A 17158-nucleotide genomic window follows, 5' to 3' on the forward strand; every position below is an offset into this window, starting at 1 on the left:
GAACGGTCTCTTGCTGACCTCTCTTTTCATTGGTTTTGAGCGAGGTGGGCGGGTCGCCGAGAAGTGTGAGGAAGAGAAGGCGGCGGCGATTGTGGTGACTGAGCGGAGCCCAGTGACAGGATGGTGAGTACCGCTGTTGCGACCACCGAGGCCTGCCTCTCGGCTGAGGTTCTGCGTCGTTGGGAGCCGCTGGGAGTCACTGGGCGAGGGCTTGGGTGATCCTGGAGGCCGTGACGGGCGCGACCGCGGCCTGGGCTGGTGCCTGGGGAAAGGCAAAGGAGGAAAGAGAGCGGCCACCTCTGGGTGCGGCCAGCCCGGGCCTTGCATCCCAGCCCCAGGGGCCGGAGGACGTCCGAAGGCGGAAAGGGCCACTCTCAGCTGCTTCTTCTGTCACGAGACCCGCACGCCCGAGCCGGGAAAGGCTTTGGGCCTGTGTCTTGGGAGTCCCCGAGAAACGAGCCACGGGATCTCCTCCGTTTCCAGACGTTTCCTAGTTCCTTTCCCGCAAAAAGCACCTCCCGCTGGTTGGTAACCCACTGGTTACCACCCCCATGTGGCGAAAACTGGCTTCTCGGATGCAAAACGGGAAGAAGCGAGTAGAATTCCCTACCCATTTAAATTTAATATCTGGGGAAAGGGGATAAGAAGTCTCTTTTCTTCCCTGAAATAACGTGCAGATGCCATTGAAATGTGGCGGTGTACCCTCAAAGGACTGGATTTGGCTTTTTTTTTTGGGGGGGGGGTGGTTAGAATTGCTGGTACTACTTGCTGCTTCAGGATATTACGACCCTTTACAGTAGAATTCCTTAATGGTTTTCGAGCTGATTTTGTGAGTACGTATGTTCTTCTAGTTAAAGGGCCATTATTGGCGGCCAGGAGGAGTTTGGGAAGCTTTACCTCATTGTCCATCGGATTGCCCCGGACCGGCCCATCAACCCCTCACCCCCAATAAGTCGGTACCCCTAAGACCTTCCTACGTGAAAATTTGGGAGCTGCTGCTGGAGATGCCTAATAGCTGTAATCAGATTTTCAAAGTGCCCTTGATTCTCTGAAAAGTTAAGAACGGTTTGAAAAGGGGCTCTGATGATCTTGGTGTTTGTTGATAAAAAGGGACTTCTCTCTGTGATGAACATCCAGTGCATTTTTAAGATAATCGTAATTCTATAACAAACAACCTTTAAGGTGCCTTATAACCGTGACATTCGTGGTCTGTGGTTCTTTAGTTCTTTGTATAAGTTAGAGACTCTAATCTCACTTAATGATTTTTGCTTCTAAACAGACTCCAGATTAGAGCAGTCCAGTTAACAGTAATTTTGAGACATCTTATCGCAGGGAGAAGATGAAATTACCTGACATGATTTAAGTATTCATGTTCCTGAGGTTTTTTTGAGAGGTAGTTTTTCAGGTTAGTTGTACTGAAGTATCACTTTTCATGTGAAATAGAACTGGGCAAGGTTTAGCATTGATGGATTCTTTTACAATTAAAAGCATTTTATTTGGTAAAGAGACTAAAAATGTTTAATATTCAGCAGTATCCAGAGTCTGTGGGCGACAAATTTAGGTGTGGGGAAAAGTCCAGTTTTAGCTGGATCTAGTGACTTGATGATGTATTCATAGTGCTGTGTTAGATCTTCTGTACAAAATAATGACCTAGCTGCAGCATAATTTTCCAACTACTAGAATTTTAAACATAAGAGAATTAAAATCAATGTATTTAAAGAATAATTAAGCCTAAAGAATCCAGAAAATGTTAGCTTTCATTTAAGCTATCGGTGGTGAATTTTCCAAATTGTTTTGTAAAATTCTAAACAGAACAACAAACAAAAGGGATAGGTGTCAAAGTGGAGAGTGAGATTAAGAAAATTAGAAAAGATTGTAAATGTGTGTGTGTGTGTGTGATATTTAATAGTACAGCAAATGGTTCTTTTGGTATTGTTTTGAGCAAAGCTGATTTTTAACATTTTCTTTCATAACACTCAGAAATCATTAACAATTGTTTGCTTATTCATTTGATGAGTTTTTTGTTCTTTTTTTGGTTTGTTTCTTTTCGTTGCTTTCTTTTAACATTGGTCATGTTTCACCCTTTTTTTTTTTTTCATTCCCCTGTCTGCAATCAACTTCTTCATTCCACTAAGGCTGGGCACAGAGTAAGTTTCTTCTCTTAGCTCCTACTAACAGTGGTGGTGGGGTGGCTGATTACTGGGATTTCACCCTTTTACAGTCTATCAAATAGCAAGTAACCAAATTTTCTGTGCTTTGATTAGATTGGTTCTTTATTTGAATTTAACAAGACTGCCATTTCCAGAATCTTTTGCCATCTTAAAAGACTCTATGTAATCTGTGTCTAACCTGCACTGTCAAAGTGTGGAATTTGGGCAAAGATGCTGCTCAAGTATGACATTTGTTATGTGACACTGTTCCCCATATAATTTCATTAGCTGCAAGAAACCAGATTCCTAGTAAGGATTCTTATTAATTTAAAATAACTTCTTTGTAGCCTTTCATTGTTACATCTTTAAACTGCCAATAGTGTAGGTACACTTGGGCATAATCCACAGTACATTATAGAATTCAGGTTATTGATCATTATAAAGTATCACGTTTTATGAATGTTTGTTCAGCCACACTTAGATTGAACAGCTCATTCATGATTAGTCCCAAACATTTTCAACCTGTTACAGTCCTATACCCTTAATTTATGAGTTTGAGGTTCTTTTTTTTTTTTAATATAGAAATATGTGTTTTTTTTTACCTTTTTCTTAAATGCCAGCTTCCCACATTAACTATGCACTTCAATCCATATCTGAAGGGATCCCCCTCTAAAGATGAAGATTGTTCTATCTGCAGGTACTTTTGTATTGATTACCACTGAGGGTGGAAACTATGTGGTGGTTTTTAGTTTTATAGATGTTTTGTCCACTGAGATCTGGATTGAAACAATATAAGTCATAGAGCAAATACCAGCTGAAACTACTCTTTGTAAAGAAGCTTATTTAATAATTTCTTTTAAAGTGCACGGGTTTTGTTACATTGTGTTACTTTGGTTACTGTATGTTCTGTTGACATTTCCTTTTGTTTGTGATCATTTTGATATTTGTTGCAAGATGAATCAAGCTTATTGTGGTAATAATTTTAATTTTACACCTCTTGATTAATTTTACTTTACAAAGTCTGTGGTGGCCAAACTTTTATGTTTATCTTGTTTAAGACAGTTAATATTTTCTTTGGTAATATTAAGGAATAGTCATACCTTCTTTGAAACCAGTTAAAGGTCTTATGGATGGGACGTCTGTGGGAAGACATCCTGTTGTAGAAAGAAGGTGCCTATACTGTCTATTGGAGAAGGCAATGGCACCCCACTCCAGTACTCTTGCCTGGAAAATCCCATGGACGGAGGAGCCTGGTAGGCTGCAGTCCATGGGGTCGCTAAGAGTCAGGCACGACTGAGCGACTTCACTTTCACTTTTTACTTTCATGCATTGGAGAAGGAAATGGCAACCCACTCCAGTATTCCTGCCTGGAGAATCCCAGGGACAGAGGAGCCAGTGGGCTGCCGTCTATGGGGTCGCACAGAGTCGGACACGACTGAAGCGACTTAGCAGCAGCAGCATACTGTATGGCCACACCACCCTGATCTCATCTGAAGGTGTTTATACTAATCCACATGGAGAAATTGATTCTGTTGTCCTTTGGAGGGCAGATAACTATTTTTATATGACCTTTTTGACAATATTCTGTTAAATGATGTATACATGTCAAATCTTGAAATTTTAAAATTAAAAATTCACAGAATTGAGGTTTTTTAATTCTTTTGTATTTATGTGCAGAATTTGTTTTTATCATCTGAGATTATGTTCCAACTCTAAACCACCTCCTGCTGAATTTATCACTTATTTGGTTGATCTTCCTTTCTTTTTTTTAATGCTCTAATGTACATGAAAATTGTGATTTGTTATTTTAAGTTTGGGAACTAAACTGAGGATATTTAAGCCAGACAAAAATATGACAGGACTTCTAATGATGAAAGAAAGAGAGGATAACAAAGATTATAATTCAAAAGCACATTTGTCCTGCTGAAACTCTTTGAGGTATAGGCTGTTTTTATTTTTCTGTAATGGTATAGTTAATATTTTAAGTAACAAATATTGTAAATTTTGGCTACTCTTCCTCCAAATAGTTGTCAACATAGTAAATTATAGAATTAACTTTTTTCTCTATCATTATAATTTTAACCATTCTTTTTATTAATATCCCTGGAATCAATATGTTTTACATTTTAAACTGCAGAAATATGAATTATCATGTCAAATTCCATAGGACTCAGAATATTTTTCAGTTTTTTTATGGAGTTTAATTTTATAGGTCTCTAAATGAATTACTTTAGAAAGCTTGGTTTTATTCTCAATGAGTAGAATGGTTACTTGTATTGTGTGCACACCTATTTATGACCAAAATAAACTAAGATTGATTTAGAATCACATGTATTGTTAAAATGTTCATGATAGGAACTGTGTGAATAAGTTCTGCTCTTTGGGGTTCTGGAGTCTCTGATTAATTTAAAAGAGTTATGGGAAAAAAAAAGAGTTATGGGAGAATATCTTATTTTGAAATCATGTTTAACATTACACCTTTTCTCACCTTGACACTTTAAAGTTGGTGTTGGTATTAGGAGACCTGCACATCCCACATCGGTGCAACAGTTTGCCAGCTAAGTTCAAAAAACTGCTGGTGCCAGGGAAGATTCAGCACATTCTCTGCACTGGAAACCTTTGCACCAAAGAGAGTTATGACTATCTCAAGACTCTGGCTGGCGATGTCCATATTGTGAGAGGAGACTTCGATGAGGTGATGTACTTCCCTTTGCCTTCCCAAATACTTCCTTTTTCTTTTTTTTTTCCTGTTGCATTGACTATATATTCATGAAATATTTCCTTTTCTTCTTATATTTGTATAAGCTTTATTTTTTAGACCAGAGTTTCTCAACTGTTAAGGTCTTTTTTTTTTTCCTAGTGTTCCAGTGAAAAATTACTATATGTACAGTTTGAAAATCCCTGATTTTAGACTGCTTATTAAATGTTACATACTTGTTCTAACTGAATTGATACGGTTTTGTTACTATTTTTTGTAGTGTTATCATTTAGAATGCAAAGTTTTTGTTAGGAGTTTAACTGCCACCACCTCTGCTATCCCTTTCTAAGCCACCATATCACTTTACTATGTCCAACTTCCTGATTCTACCCTTGCTTCCTCCATAGTTTGTTCTCCAAGTAGTAGCCCGAGTGACCTTTTATAGGTGAAGTAAGATCACATCACTTCTCTGCTAAAAATCCTGCCATGGCTCCGTATCTCAAGGGTTAACTATAAACAGGCATGAAGAAGTTTTGAGGAGGGGGTAGACTTTTGTATCTTGATTGTGGCAGCACGACTATATGTATTTGTCAAACTTCTTGAATTGTATATCAAAAAGAGTAATTTTCCTGTATGGAAGTTATATCTCAACAAATCTTGCCTTAGAGAAAAAATAAGGAGTCCTAAAGTTCAAACTTTGCCTATTAATTAATACTGAGATTTTAGGCAAGCTGTATCTTCTTAGTTCCCTACTATGTAAATAAGATTAGAATAGATGATTTTTAAGACCCCTGCCAGTGTTAACACCGTATGGTCAAGCTTAGTAAACCTGACTCTAGTGTGAAATTTTTATTTTGTATTTCTGGAAATAGAAGATTTTTCATAAATTATTTAACTTCACTGGTGCTCCTTTTTTTTTGCAGTTAAGTTTGAATAAACTAGAGTTGTTGGCATGAAGGTGGGATGAGGGTTGGGGGTGATGAAATGGGAAAGGGCAGACATCTTGTCAACAGAGTATAGGTTTGGATTATTAAAAATATATTAGGAGTTCTGTTTGTGATATGCTAGTTTCAGTAGCAAGAATTAAATTTTTTTTGCTTCTAATTTGCTAATAAATTCACCAACCCTGGAGCCATACTTCCAGGGTTTAGATCTTGGCTTAAATAGTTAATAAACTGTGACCTTAGGCAAGCTATTTTAACCTCTTTGTGCCTTATTTTCCTCATCCATAAAATGGGGGTCAAAATGAAACCTACCTCTTAGGGTTGTTTGTAAGTATTACATAGGTTGACATTTATAACCTCTTAGAAGAGTGCCTGGTTCATACTAAGTGCTACATAAGTGTTAACTATCATTATTATTCTAAGCCATCTATGTAACTATTAAAGCCTGGGATGTAATTTCAACACATCCTAGCTTACAGGTCATATTCCTTGGATTCTTAGAGGAAACACAAATTTGGGGGAATTACTCTGTAAAGAACTCATAGTCTATGAAAATAAACTTAGTAAGGAGATTGCATGATAAATTCCAGTTCTCCTGAAGGAAGTTATGTTTTGAGCAGTTATAGCCTTAGAGATTGAGAAGAAATCAGATATTTAACAGATTTGTTGGTTGTGGAACACTGTTTCAAAACACCCATATGAGACTGAATATTTAAAAGAAACTTATTTATAAACATCAATATCTCTGAACTATTTTTTTATGTCTATTTCATATTTTAGAATCTGAATTATCCAGAGCAGAAAGTTGTGACTGTTGGGCAGTTCAAAATTGGTTTGATCCATGGACATCAAGTTATTCCATGGGGAGATATGGCCAGCCTAGCCCTATTGCAGAGGCAGTTTGATGTGGACATTCTTATTTCAGGACATACACATAAATTTGAAGCATTTGAGCATGAAAACAAATTCTACATTAATCCAGGTTCTGCCACTGGAGCATATAATGCCTTGGAAACGTGAGTAGTATGCAATTTGGGGGTTTTATAAAGTTAATAATTGCACATGTGACATTTCGTAAAAGATAAATGTGATTATTTAAATAATTACAGCCTTTTTGGCAGTATTCTATTGGTGATTATCTTTAATATGTCTAACAACCAGATTTCTCCTTGAAACCCAATTGTCATCCTAAATTGAAATTTATAATGCTATGACTTTTTAATACAAAACAATGACATTATTTATATTTTCTTCCAGAAACATTATTCCTTCATTTGTGTTGATGGATATCCAGGCTTCTACAGTTGTCACTTATGTGTATCAGCTAATTGGAGATGATGTGAAAGTAGAACGAATCGAATACAAAAAATCTTAAAGCCAGGCCTGTCCTGTTGATTTTTCTGCTGGGCTTTTTTTTTTTTCATTACCCTGTTCAACTCAAGTAATTAAACATTTAAGAGCCACAAAATTGTATCACTTTTATAATATTTTGCAGTAAAATATATTGTCTTCTGTTAATACAATGTTGGAGCTTCTTGTAAACTATAAGATTATATTTAGTTTAACTATATGATTTCTATGAAAAAATGTTCACCACACAGTAAATGGTCACACATTAAGAAAAATTTATCCTTGTAAATATCTTCATAGTTGATATTTGGAACTTTATTACCAGTAGTGCATGAAGAGGAAGAATCTAGACTTTCTTGTATACATTTTTCTCTTCTCCAGTAATAAACAGTTACCTTTCATTTATACTTTCTTGATTAAACTGTGTTTTAATTTTTAAAAATCATGAAAATAAGAGGCCAAATGAAACTGCAGACAAGTGTTCCAGTGATAAGGTAGATGAGATATGAGTTTTCAGAGCTCATTCCTTAACAACTGTTCTAGATCATAATGTTGGACTCAGGTTTTATTTTCTAAAGAGTATTTATATAGTAAATCCAGAGATTTTTTCAGACTGTTGCTTTTAAATGCCCTGTTCTTTTTAAGTTTTAACAAAATTTTGCAAACATTAATGTTTAATTCAGGAAGATACATGCACCCCAGTGTTAATAGCAGTATTATTTACAATTGCCAAGATATGGAAAGAACCTAAGGATTCATCAACAGATGAATGGATAAAGAAGATGTGGTGAATATTACTCGCCATTAAAAAGAGTGAAATTTTGCCATTTGCAGCAACATGGATAGACTTGGAGGGTATTATGCTAGATAAAGTCAGGGAAAGACAGATTACTATAGATATCACTTGTTTGTGGAATCTAAAAAATAAACTAGTGAATATAACAAAAAGGAAACATGGATATAGAGAACAAATTAGTGGTTACCAGGGGGTGAGGCAAGATAGGAATAAAGGGATCAAAAGGTACAAACTTAAAATATAAACAAATAAGCTACAAGGATATATTGTATAACATAGGGAATATAGCTAATATTTTATAACTATAAATGGAGTATAACCTTTAAAAATTGTGAATCAGTGTGTTGTATACCTGAAACTTATATAATATTGTATATCAACTATACCTCAAAAAATTAAAAAAAAATTTTTTTTAAACACTGATGTTTAGAAGGCAAGGACACTAGAGTGAAAATGTGACTAGTTCTTTTGTTAGTACAACTATTGTACTAATTATAGTACTGCTGTATTATTATTTTTTTTTTTTAGTACTGTTGTATTAAAACTTAAATCTTTAGTTTGAGAGTCCAAGTGTTTGGCAGTTTTCATAAAATAGGGCAAACTGAAATTTCTATTTTTAAGTTCAAGAAGATAATACTTATTGAGCACCTTCTCTACAAGGCAGGGTATTATCTCTATCAAAGGCTGTTCTATATCAGGATATTCAGAGATTTTCTCAGCCTGAGGAAAATACTTCCAGGATATTCTAATGTTGCTATTTTAGGACCTGTAAACAGAAAGAATTATACATTTGTCAGCTTTAAAGAAAAATAATTCAGATTTTAGGTGACAATAAATTTTAATTGTATCTAGGAATACAAGCATGTATTACACATAAATTTTATTACATAAATATCAGTAGTACATGAAACTACATCAAACTTTTTATATTGTCGTAAAAGTTTCTGAACAAACTAAAATTACTTGAATAACAATACTGCCCTAAATGTAGAGAGAGGACACAGTTCACAATCCCTTCCCCCACCTTTGGCACATCATCAATACTCAAGTTGTCAAGTTAACATCAGATGTTCTCCCTGTTCTTCAATTGACATTGATTGCATACACTTATTTAGTAAATCTTCTTCCTTTTTTTCTTCATTCATGTATGATTCAGAATCATTTGTAGAAACTAAAGGGAAAATAAGAGTCTATAATGTCTGTTTTGGAAATAAAGTATTTCATCCTGAAAATTGAGATTTGTATTTAAGAAAAAGCTTCAAAATGACCTACCTTATTAATAAGCGTTTGCCATAAACTTCCTATAATTTTCAAAATTTCATGACTTCCCCCTCCCCTTAAATATCTCTTTTTAAAAGTAAGTTGCCTAATACTGTATTCTAATCAGGTTATATTATATAATTCTTTGCTACTAAGTCCTGTTTTTCCATTGCTTTGCAAAAATCTTTTGACTGGGGGAAGTTATAGCTGTAGTATTCTCCATTCCTTAAGTTTCTTCTTGTTTCTTTTCTCTTGGGGACCACAGGGACTTTTCCTCTGTCTGTGGTTTCCTTCAGGTGTTCTTTTTGGAACAATACTTATGTTCTACCCTGCCATTTCCCTCATTTCTTGGGTAGGCATAGTATGGTATTTACAGCAGGGCCGAGCAGTCCTGTCACACAGCCGTGGGATAGGGGTTCAGAAGGCCTAACTTCCCTACTTCCTACCCACTTCCCTCCTACTGTGGTAGTAACTAGGTAATTGTTTAACTTCCACTTAATCCTTTCCACTTTATCAATTCTGAGAAATATCTCTGAGCATTCAGTGTTCCTTCCTCTTGCCTTTTTCATTTTGTCACACTTGGGGTAGAAGGATCCTTTAAGCCAATCCTTCCTAAATGTGGATTTATCTGAGTAGCTCTGCAAAATTTTGCTAATAATTGGTTGGTTTGCTTCCTCTGGTTTGTTGAATATTAAACAAAATGGTATAGGTGATATAGCCCTTTGTTAACTATTTGATTCATACAAAATTTGCTATCAGGGTATTTCCCTGGTGGTTCAGTGGTTAAGACTCTGCTTCCACTGCAGGGGGCATGGGTTCAATCCCTGGTCAGGGAACTAAGATCTCTAATGCTGCACAAGTAGTCAAAAAAATGTTTTCAATGCTGTCTGTCAAAAAATTACACTATCTCATAAAAGAAGTGCTATGTCATGAAAAGGTCATGTTTATGGCACTGAGTTCTGACAAATTTCATTCTCTGTTAAGTCTCTGGCCTTGATTATAATATCTTTACTTAGAAATATATTGAATCTTAACTTCCCTGACCACGGTTCTTTTATGTGGAAACAGAAATTGACTTCATGTTTAGTTTTGTTTGGAGCAATGTAAGCAAATCACACTTCAAAATTTTTAATGTCTTCTCTAATAGAAATGGAGCTATATTGGGTTTAATATTTTTAAAGCATAACATCTTTAAAAACATATATTAAAAATTCCACATTTACCTGATGGCATGAACACTCTGCCTGGTTTTCTAAAAATCTTCAATGACTTACATCTTGTTTTAGATGCATATCCAGTTTTTAAACTGTAAGAAAGAGAAGCATCTTAATTGGAACTAGCAAAGTGCACAGTTGTCTAATACATGTGGAAGACCATGCAAATTTTTATTAAGCTGCCAGCATCACCAAAGAGACCCTTTTAGCCCCTGAATTCTCACATGACTTTGCATCCTGAAGCATCCTGAGATGCAAAACTATCAGTTGTAGCATAGGTTGAATAATCAGGCATCTTAATCTCATGTTTTCTTTTTGGTTTATAGTATTCCCCTGTGCAGAAGCCACCATATACTTCTCCTTTTGGAAGAGTTTGTATTTTGAATTTAAGTGGGAATCATTTAAAAGGGCTCTAGCTGATTGAAATTTTTACAATTCCACAAAATTCTAAAAGCAGTAGCAGGACTTGTGGCAGAGTGGATAAGAATATGCCTGCCAATGCAGGGGACATGGATCTGATCCCTGGTCCAGGAAGATTCCACAAGCCACAACTACTGAGCCCACCCTCTTCAGCCTCTGAGCCACAACTACTGGAGCGTTCGTGCTGCATCTGCTGAAGCCTGTGCACCAAGGGCCTGTGCTCAACAAGAGAAACCACCTCAATGAGAAGCCAGTGCACTTTAATGAAGAGTTGCTCGCTGCAACTGGAGAAAAGTCCATGCAAAGCAACAAAGACCCAGTGCAGCCAAAAATAAATAAATAAAATTACATATAAAAAAATAAAAGCAGCAGCATATCCCAGTCAGCTCAATAAAGAGGCCATAAGATAGCATTCTTCTGTGTCTTTGTCCAACCTATTCTGAACTTAAAGTGAACTTACAGGGAGCATGAGATAAAACATCATTTAGCTACCCTTCAAGTAAAGTTGGGGGTACATTTTTTCTCTGAAACAAAAGGAAACAGACCCTTCTTTGTTTCTCACTGGTCGCCAAAGCGAATGTTGTATCATCTCAGGTGCAGATGCAGCTGCAATGTTAGAAGGCCCCAAGTCCTCTCTCTCCAGCTGGTGTCGCCATGTAGTACAGGGGTAATGCTGCTTCTGTGAGTAACGAGAACTGAGGTGGCCCCTGTGATGAGTGAGGACACCTGTACGCAAATCACCTCTGTTAGAATGCTCTCTTATTTCTTGTGAGAACTATTGAAAAACTACCTGAAGGTACACCTGCCTGGCTTTTGGGAGCTGCGCTGGATCACATGCATGTAATGCCTCTTCATTAAAGTCCTCAGATAGTTTGCATTATAGATCTTAGCAATGCTACACAGGTAGCGCTTCTGGACTAAGGTGAGGTCTGGATGCTAAAAGACAAAACAAGATTTGTAGGCTGCATTGTAGAACAGAGGTTGGCAATATTCCATAGCTGAAAGGATGAAATGTTCAGGAGTGTTGTACCATCTGTACATTTTACTTATGCAAATTCAACTGTATTAATCTGGCTCAAGAATTACCAATTTGCACACCTCTTTAATAACCCTAATTTACATTGCTCTAGAGAGGTTAATTCTGACAGCTATGATCTTTAATGGGTAATACAGATCAACAGTCATGAAATGCTTGTTGCCATTTTCTTGCTTGCTTTTAATTTTATAGTCCTTGAGCAAAATCTACGGGGTTGGGTTTCTATCTCTAGAGTGGAACTTTCCTCAGGCATCTTTGTGCTTGGGGCACTAAGCTTCTAGAGTGAAGAAGTGTACATTAAAGCCAAAGTATCATAAAGCATGAAAATATTCATATGAAAGGGAATCTATAATGATAAAATTCTTGCATTGATTCATGAGTTTACCCAGCAGATATTTATGGACTCCTAGACAATGTGCTAGGTATACTTGTGTTCTACAGTGCTTTACCCTCTTAACTAGATTCAATAAAAAGTTCAACTCTGAATACAGACTATTAGCATTTAAATAAAATATTGGTATTAATTAGCATACCTTTAGAGAGAAAGGCTCTGTCATTGACTTAGGGGTGTGAATTGTTTGAGGCATTTTCCATAACTCTTGCAGCTTGGGTCTAGGTGAGTTCACTTTGTGTCCATCTTTGATTCTGTCTGTATGCAAGGACATTATGTGAATCTCATGAGCAAAGACTGGTTTAACAATTATTAAGATCTATCTGTTTACATGTGTAAATGATTATTCTGCAGTACTAATTTTAGTCAAACTTAAATTTGAAGAGACTTTATGATTGCCATTTGGTTTTAGAGCACACAAAAAATCGAAGATATTTATAAATATTTACTATATATAATCATTACATCTGGACAATATTATTTTGAACTCAGCTGAGATGCAAACTGTTGACAGTATACTGCTTTAGTTCATTGTATGTCAGACCACACTAAACAGGAATATACATGCAGGACTTGTGCTTTTAAAAGATTTTCAAAAATATTTTATCATTCACTTGACTTCGGTATGTAATTTCAAAATTTTATATTGGACACAACATAGAATAACACACATTTTGTTCCTTTAATAAGACAGTGTTATAATGAAGAGCTTTGCAGAAATTAATTAAAACTTATTTTTACATAATTTCAGTTATTTCATTGTTTTAAATACAGATGTAGGTAGATTAAAGTAATTGCTTTTAATAAAAATAAAAGTTGAAAAAAAAAAAATAAAAGTTGAGATGTTTTCCCAGAAGAATGGAAAGTAGTTTTTAGCTTCACATATGTTAAGATAACTCAGGATTACTAGCAGTTTGGGGAAAAACAGTGCCTGGCAAAGTTTAATAAGAAAATAACTCTTTTTTTACATTCCTATCCTCCCCATACACTTCCTCTCTCCAAGCAACCACTGATGTGTTTTCTATCACTATAGCTTAGTTTCTTGAGTTTGCTATAAATGGAAACATACAGTATATATTCTGGTTTTGTCTGACGTCTTTCGCTCAACATAATTATTTTGAGATCCATTTATGTAATGTGTAACAATAGATAGTGCCTTTTAATTCTTGGGTTTTATTCCATTGCATGTATATACCACAGTTTGATTATCCATCCACTTCTTGATGCAAATCTGGGTTGTTTCCAGTTTGGGGCTATTACAAACAAAGCTGGCAGAACAAATTCCAAGTTAAAAATCTGTACTAGGTAAACTAAATAAGCACAGTTTTGTTTCAATTATTATTGATAACGAAGCCACTGTAATTTTACATATTAAACCTTAAATTTAGTTACTTCTTCAAGATTTTGGGAAATTGGATGGTTAGTGCAGATGACTAAGAATTACATTTGCATACTAAAGGACTAGCTGATTTACCAACAAATACAAAATCATCCAGAAATTATGTTATTATGATCCTTAAACATAATTTGAAATCTGTAATAATAAAATGAACACCAATTCAACATACTAAAAGTTTATTTTTTTAAGTCTTTCCAAGTCATAAGTGTGGAGTAATTATCTAAGAATATATTTTGTGTGTCCTTGTTAATAGTTCTGAGGTGCATATTAGGACTGGGACTAAAATTTAATTCCTCAGAAGCTTAGCAGCATTTCTTTACAGAAAATGAAATTTTTAAAAACAATAGTTAAACACAGCAAACAACCCAGCTGAAAATGGGCTATGGACTTGAATAGACTTTAGATGTCTTCAAAGAAGATACACAAGTGGTTAATGAACACATGAAAAGGTGTTCACTATCACTAATCATTAGGGAAATGCAATCAAAATCACAATGGGATATCACTTCATATCCATAAGTATGAAAGTGAGAGAAAGTGAGTGAAGTCGCTCAGTCATGTCCGACTCTTTTTGACTCCATGGACTGTAGCCTGCCAGGCTCCTCCATCCATGGGATTCTCAGTCGAGAATACTAGAGTGGGTTGCCATTTCCTTCTCATCAAAAAATGAAAACAAGTGTTAGCTAGGATGTGGAGAAACTGGACCTCTGTGTGTTGCTGCTGGAAATACAACATGGTGCAGCTGCTGAGTAAACAGTATGGCAGTTCCTCAAAAAATTAAACAGAATTGCCATGTGATTCAGCAATTCCATTTTAAAACACCCACATGTATATAAAATAATGTGGATATATACATACACACACAAATATGTGTGAGTGTTTTTCCTAGGTAACTGTAAGGACTATAAATTTTCCAAGAAAAAGCAAAGTGAATTCAAGTTTTATGTATCATTTGAATTGAAATTGCTCACCCACAAAAAGTTAGTGAGAGGTCTTTGGGGGCCTGTCTTAACCTCTTACCTCCAGCAACTATATCCTTAATTTCAAGTGAGAGGAAAACAACAGCACTGAATAATATTTTATGTTCTTTGAAGTTGTACAGTTGAGAATTTTTTCCTTCAATCTTTGTATTAGTATTACTATAAACCCCAGGTTATGTTCTGTCCTTTCAACCAACATCAGTTATAAACAGTTCTTTTCAGATTCACTGCAATTTTGAAGTACTCTTTTGATGTGCATTATTTTATTTGGCTGCTCCAGGTCTTAGTTGCAGCATGTGATCTAGTTCTTTGCCCAGAGATCAAACTTGGGCTCCCTGAACTGACAGCACAGAGTCCTAGCCACTGAACCACCAGGGAAGTCCCTGATGTGAGATATATTAGCAGGAGACAAAGAACCTGCTGGATTGTTCTTTGAAAATCTTAAAAACTGAGTTTACCAAAGATGCTAATAAAGGCTTTTAAAAACTCCACTGTGTTAGTAGTTATAGCAAAATTTACTTCTCTTACCCATATTATTGATACATATTATCTGCTTTATATACTCACCAGTACCTTTGGAATTCTGGTAATAAGAATGTCCAGCTGATCTGTTTTAAGAAAAAAAGGATGTATATAATATGTAACAATTGACAGTTGTATAAGCATTAAATAAAGTATTTTAAATGAAAAATAAGGACAGTATTACATATGCTTTTTACTTTTCATTTCTATCAGATATGTCTTGCAAAACCTTCTCCTATAATTCTGGTTATATCCTAATGACTCCAGGCTTTTTCAAAATGAGTTATCAGAGATTTTTACCATACTATATATATAAAGGATTTACTTTAAGCCAGATTTGGCCTTACTTTTACAGCCTCAGAATCTAATTCCTACACTGAGCTCAATGAAGTAATTTGGCTTCTGTGCTATCCATGGTATTTTCTTCCTTTATTCTTTTTTTTCCCTTTATTCTTTTTTTTTTTTTTTTTTGGCACCGTAAGTTTTTTTTAAATTTTTTTTTATTAGTTGGAGGCTAATTACCCCTTTATTCTTAATAAAATTATTATATGTAATTTAAGGTGTACTGGAACTAAGTTGGTCTAGAATGTTTGTACAGTTCATTTTTTCTGTTCTCAAATTAAGACAAAACACTCCCCTTTTCCTCTTCCTGCAATTTTTTCAATGACCATTCACTGATGCTCTGATATACTAGGATCCAGAACTTTGCTAAACACCCTGAGGAGCAGAAAAGAGGAACATGGCACCATTCCATCTTTAGAAGTCATCAATGCACCAAACACACATATATATTTTTAAAGATGGCATGGGTGCAGAAGGAGCCATGACTGTGGGCTTGAGAGGAACATCCAGCAGTTCTCACTTTTAGGGAATAACTGATGCAAGGGATGAGGTACTGTCTCCAACAGTAATTTCACCAACTAACTATCTTCAGCGTCCAGGAAATAATAGTAAAAACCCATGGCAGAAAACAATACAATATTGTAAAGTAATTATTCTTCAATTAAAAATTAAAATACAAAGAAGTCCCCACTAAGCAGTTAAAAAAAAAAAAAAAAGTAAAAACCTGCTCAAAATGGATTTATGAAAAAGGAACTATTGAGTGAAGAAAACGCCAAAATCAAGATGCCTCTAAAACTTGTCTCATTACAGATTTTGAATCTCAATCTGACATAAAGGTGACTAATGTCACACAGGGAAATGATTTGTTGATTTGGAAGCGCTCCTTTGAGCCTCTATTCCCTTGGTGCCTCCCTAAGCCCCCACCCCCAGTCTGCCAACCCCTTTTTGTAGAAATACAGTGGCCAGACGGCAAACGTTCAAGCAGATTTCGCAGCGCCCCCTGAGGCACAAGAAGCACCCAGACGACTGTCGCAGTCACTGCGTTTAGTCAGTCATTGCACCAATCCTTGTCCTCAGCTTTCCTCAGAAGCCCGTCCCCTAAACTGTGAGTCGGCCACAACAAAGGCTCCCCCTTCCTCTCACTTCAGTACACTAGGGACCAGTCCACAGGAGCAGCCAGCTCCCACCCCCTCCTCTACCCGGGGATCACGACCCAGGGCTGACGGCCATCCTCCCAAATCCCTCAGGGCCCCGCAGCCTCACCCGCCGCCTCCACCCTCGGCCCTGGCCACTGCGGGCGGCTCTGCGGAGGAACTGCACTCCGTCCAGTCGGACACTGGACCCTGGTTGGACATCTCCTCTCGGGTACCCTGACCGCGAGCTCTGTGCGAGAGATTTCCCCTCTCCCCTCCCGTGTCAGCACGCGTGCGTCAGGCCGGGAGATATTGGGGGTGAAGAGGCAGACGCCGGATTCTAGCCCCCTCCGATGAAGTCCGGACACTGCCCGAATAGCTTCGGGAAAGCGGGAGGGCAGATCCAAGATCCTGGAATTAAGTTGGGGGAGGGGCGGGAGTTCATTAGTTGATTGCGCGTTTGTTCACTTGCGTCTTTTTGTGGAAGGGATGGGTAGCAGAAAGGAAGTATACTTTCCCTCCA

General features: G+C 36.6%; 2 protein-coding genes across 5 annotated transcripts; one reads left to right on the forward strand and one right to left on the reverse strand.

The window, feature by feature from the left end:
* Nucleotides 1–18: 18 nt before the first annotated feature.
* On the forward strand, nucleotides 19–7549 carry VPS29 (VPS29 retromer complex component). Of its 2 annotated transcripts, none has more exons than XM_061141935.1 (4): nucleotides 19–123; nucleotides 4654–4845; nucleotides 6573–6808; nucleotides 7050–7549. In XM_061141935.1, the coding sequence occupies exons 1-4, from the start codon at nucleotides 121–123 to the stop codon at nucleotides 7165–7167; spliced, it is 549 nt and encodes a 182-aa protein (XP_060997918.1). In that variant the 5' UTR covers nucleotides 19–120; the 3' UTR covers nucleotides 7168–7549. The 2 variants fall into 2 exon arrangements, with proteins under 2 accessions (XP_060997918.1, XP_060997917.1); XM_061141934.1 differs by lacking the exon at nucleotides 19–123 and adding an exon at nucleotides 2036–2147.
* Nucleotides 7550–8865: 1316 nt separating this feature from the next.
* Nucleotides 8866–16898, reverse strand: FAM216A (family with sequence similarity 216 member A). Of its 3 annotated transcripts, none has more exons than XM_061141932.1 (7): nucleotides 16766–16898; nucleotides 15212–15246; nucleotides 12402–12517; nucleotides 11639–11768; nucleotides 11378–11558; nucleotides 10422–10504; nucleotides 8866–9109 (listed from the first exon to the last, which is right to left on the reverse strand). In XM_061141932.1, the coding sequence occupies exons 1-7, from the start codon at nucleotides 16855–16857 to the stop codon at nucleotides 8991–8993; spliced, it is 756 nt and encodes a 251-aa protein (XP_060997915.1). In that variant the 5' UTR covers nucleotides 16858–16898; the 3' UTR covers nucleotides 8866–8990. The 3 variants fall into 3 exon arrangements, with proteins under 3 accessions (XP_060997915.1, XP_060997914.1, XP_060997916.1); XM_061141931.1 differs by having other exon boundaries at nucleotides 15206–15246; XM_061141933.1 differs by having other exon boundaries at nucleotides 11378–11527; nucleotides 11623–11768; nucleotides 15206–15246.
* Between the last annotated feature and the right edge of the window lie 260 nt (nucleotides 16899–17158).

This window comes from Dama dama, chromosome 5 (assembly GCF_033118175.1).
Source record: "Dama dama isolate Ldn47 chromosome 5, ASM3311817v1, whole genome shotgun sequence".
NCBI lineage: Eukaryota > Metazoa > Chordata > Mammalia > Artiodactyla > Cervidae > Dama > Dama dama.

Coding starts and splice junctions, on each gene's coding strand:
- VPS29 (XM_061141934.1), top strand. CDS start 2,073: ATGTTTCACCCTTTTTTTTTTTTTCATTCCCCTGTCTGCAATCAACTT. Junction 2,148..4,653: donor CCACTAAGGCTGGGCACAGA/GTAAGTTTCTTC, acceptor GACACTTTAAAG/TTGGTGTTGGTATTAGGAGA. Junction 4,846..6,572: donor TGAGAGGAGACTTCGATGAG/GTGATGTACTTC, acceptor TTCATATTTTAG/AATCTGAATTATCCAGAGCA.
- FAM216A (XM_061141931.1), bottom strand. CDS start 16,857: ATGTCCAACCAGGGTCCAGTGTCCGACTGGACGGAGTGCAGTTCCTCC. Junction 11,559..11,638: donor GCGCAGCTCCCAAAAGCCAG/GCAGGTGTACCT, acceptor ATTTGCGTACAG/GTGTCCTCACTCATCACAGG. Junction 9,110..10,421: donor CAGAGTGTTCATGCCATCAG/GTAAATGTGGAA, acceptor TTTTCCCTTTAG/TTTCTACAAATGATTCTGAA.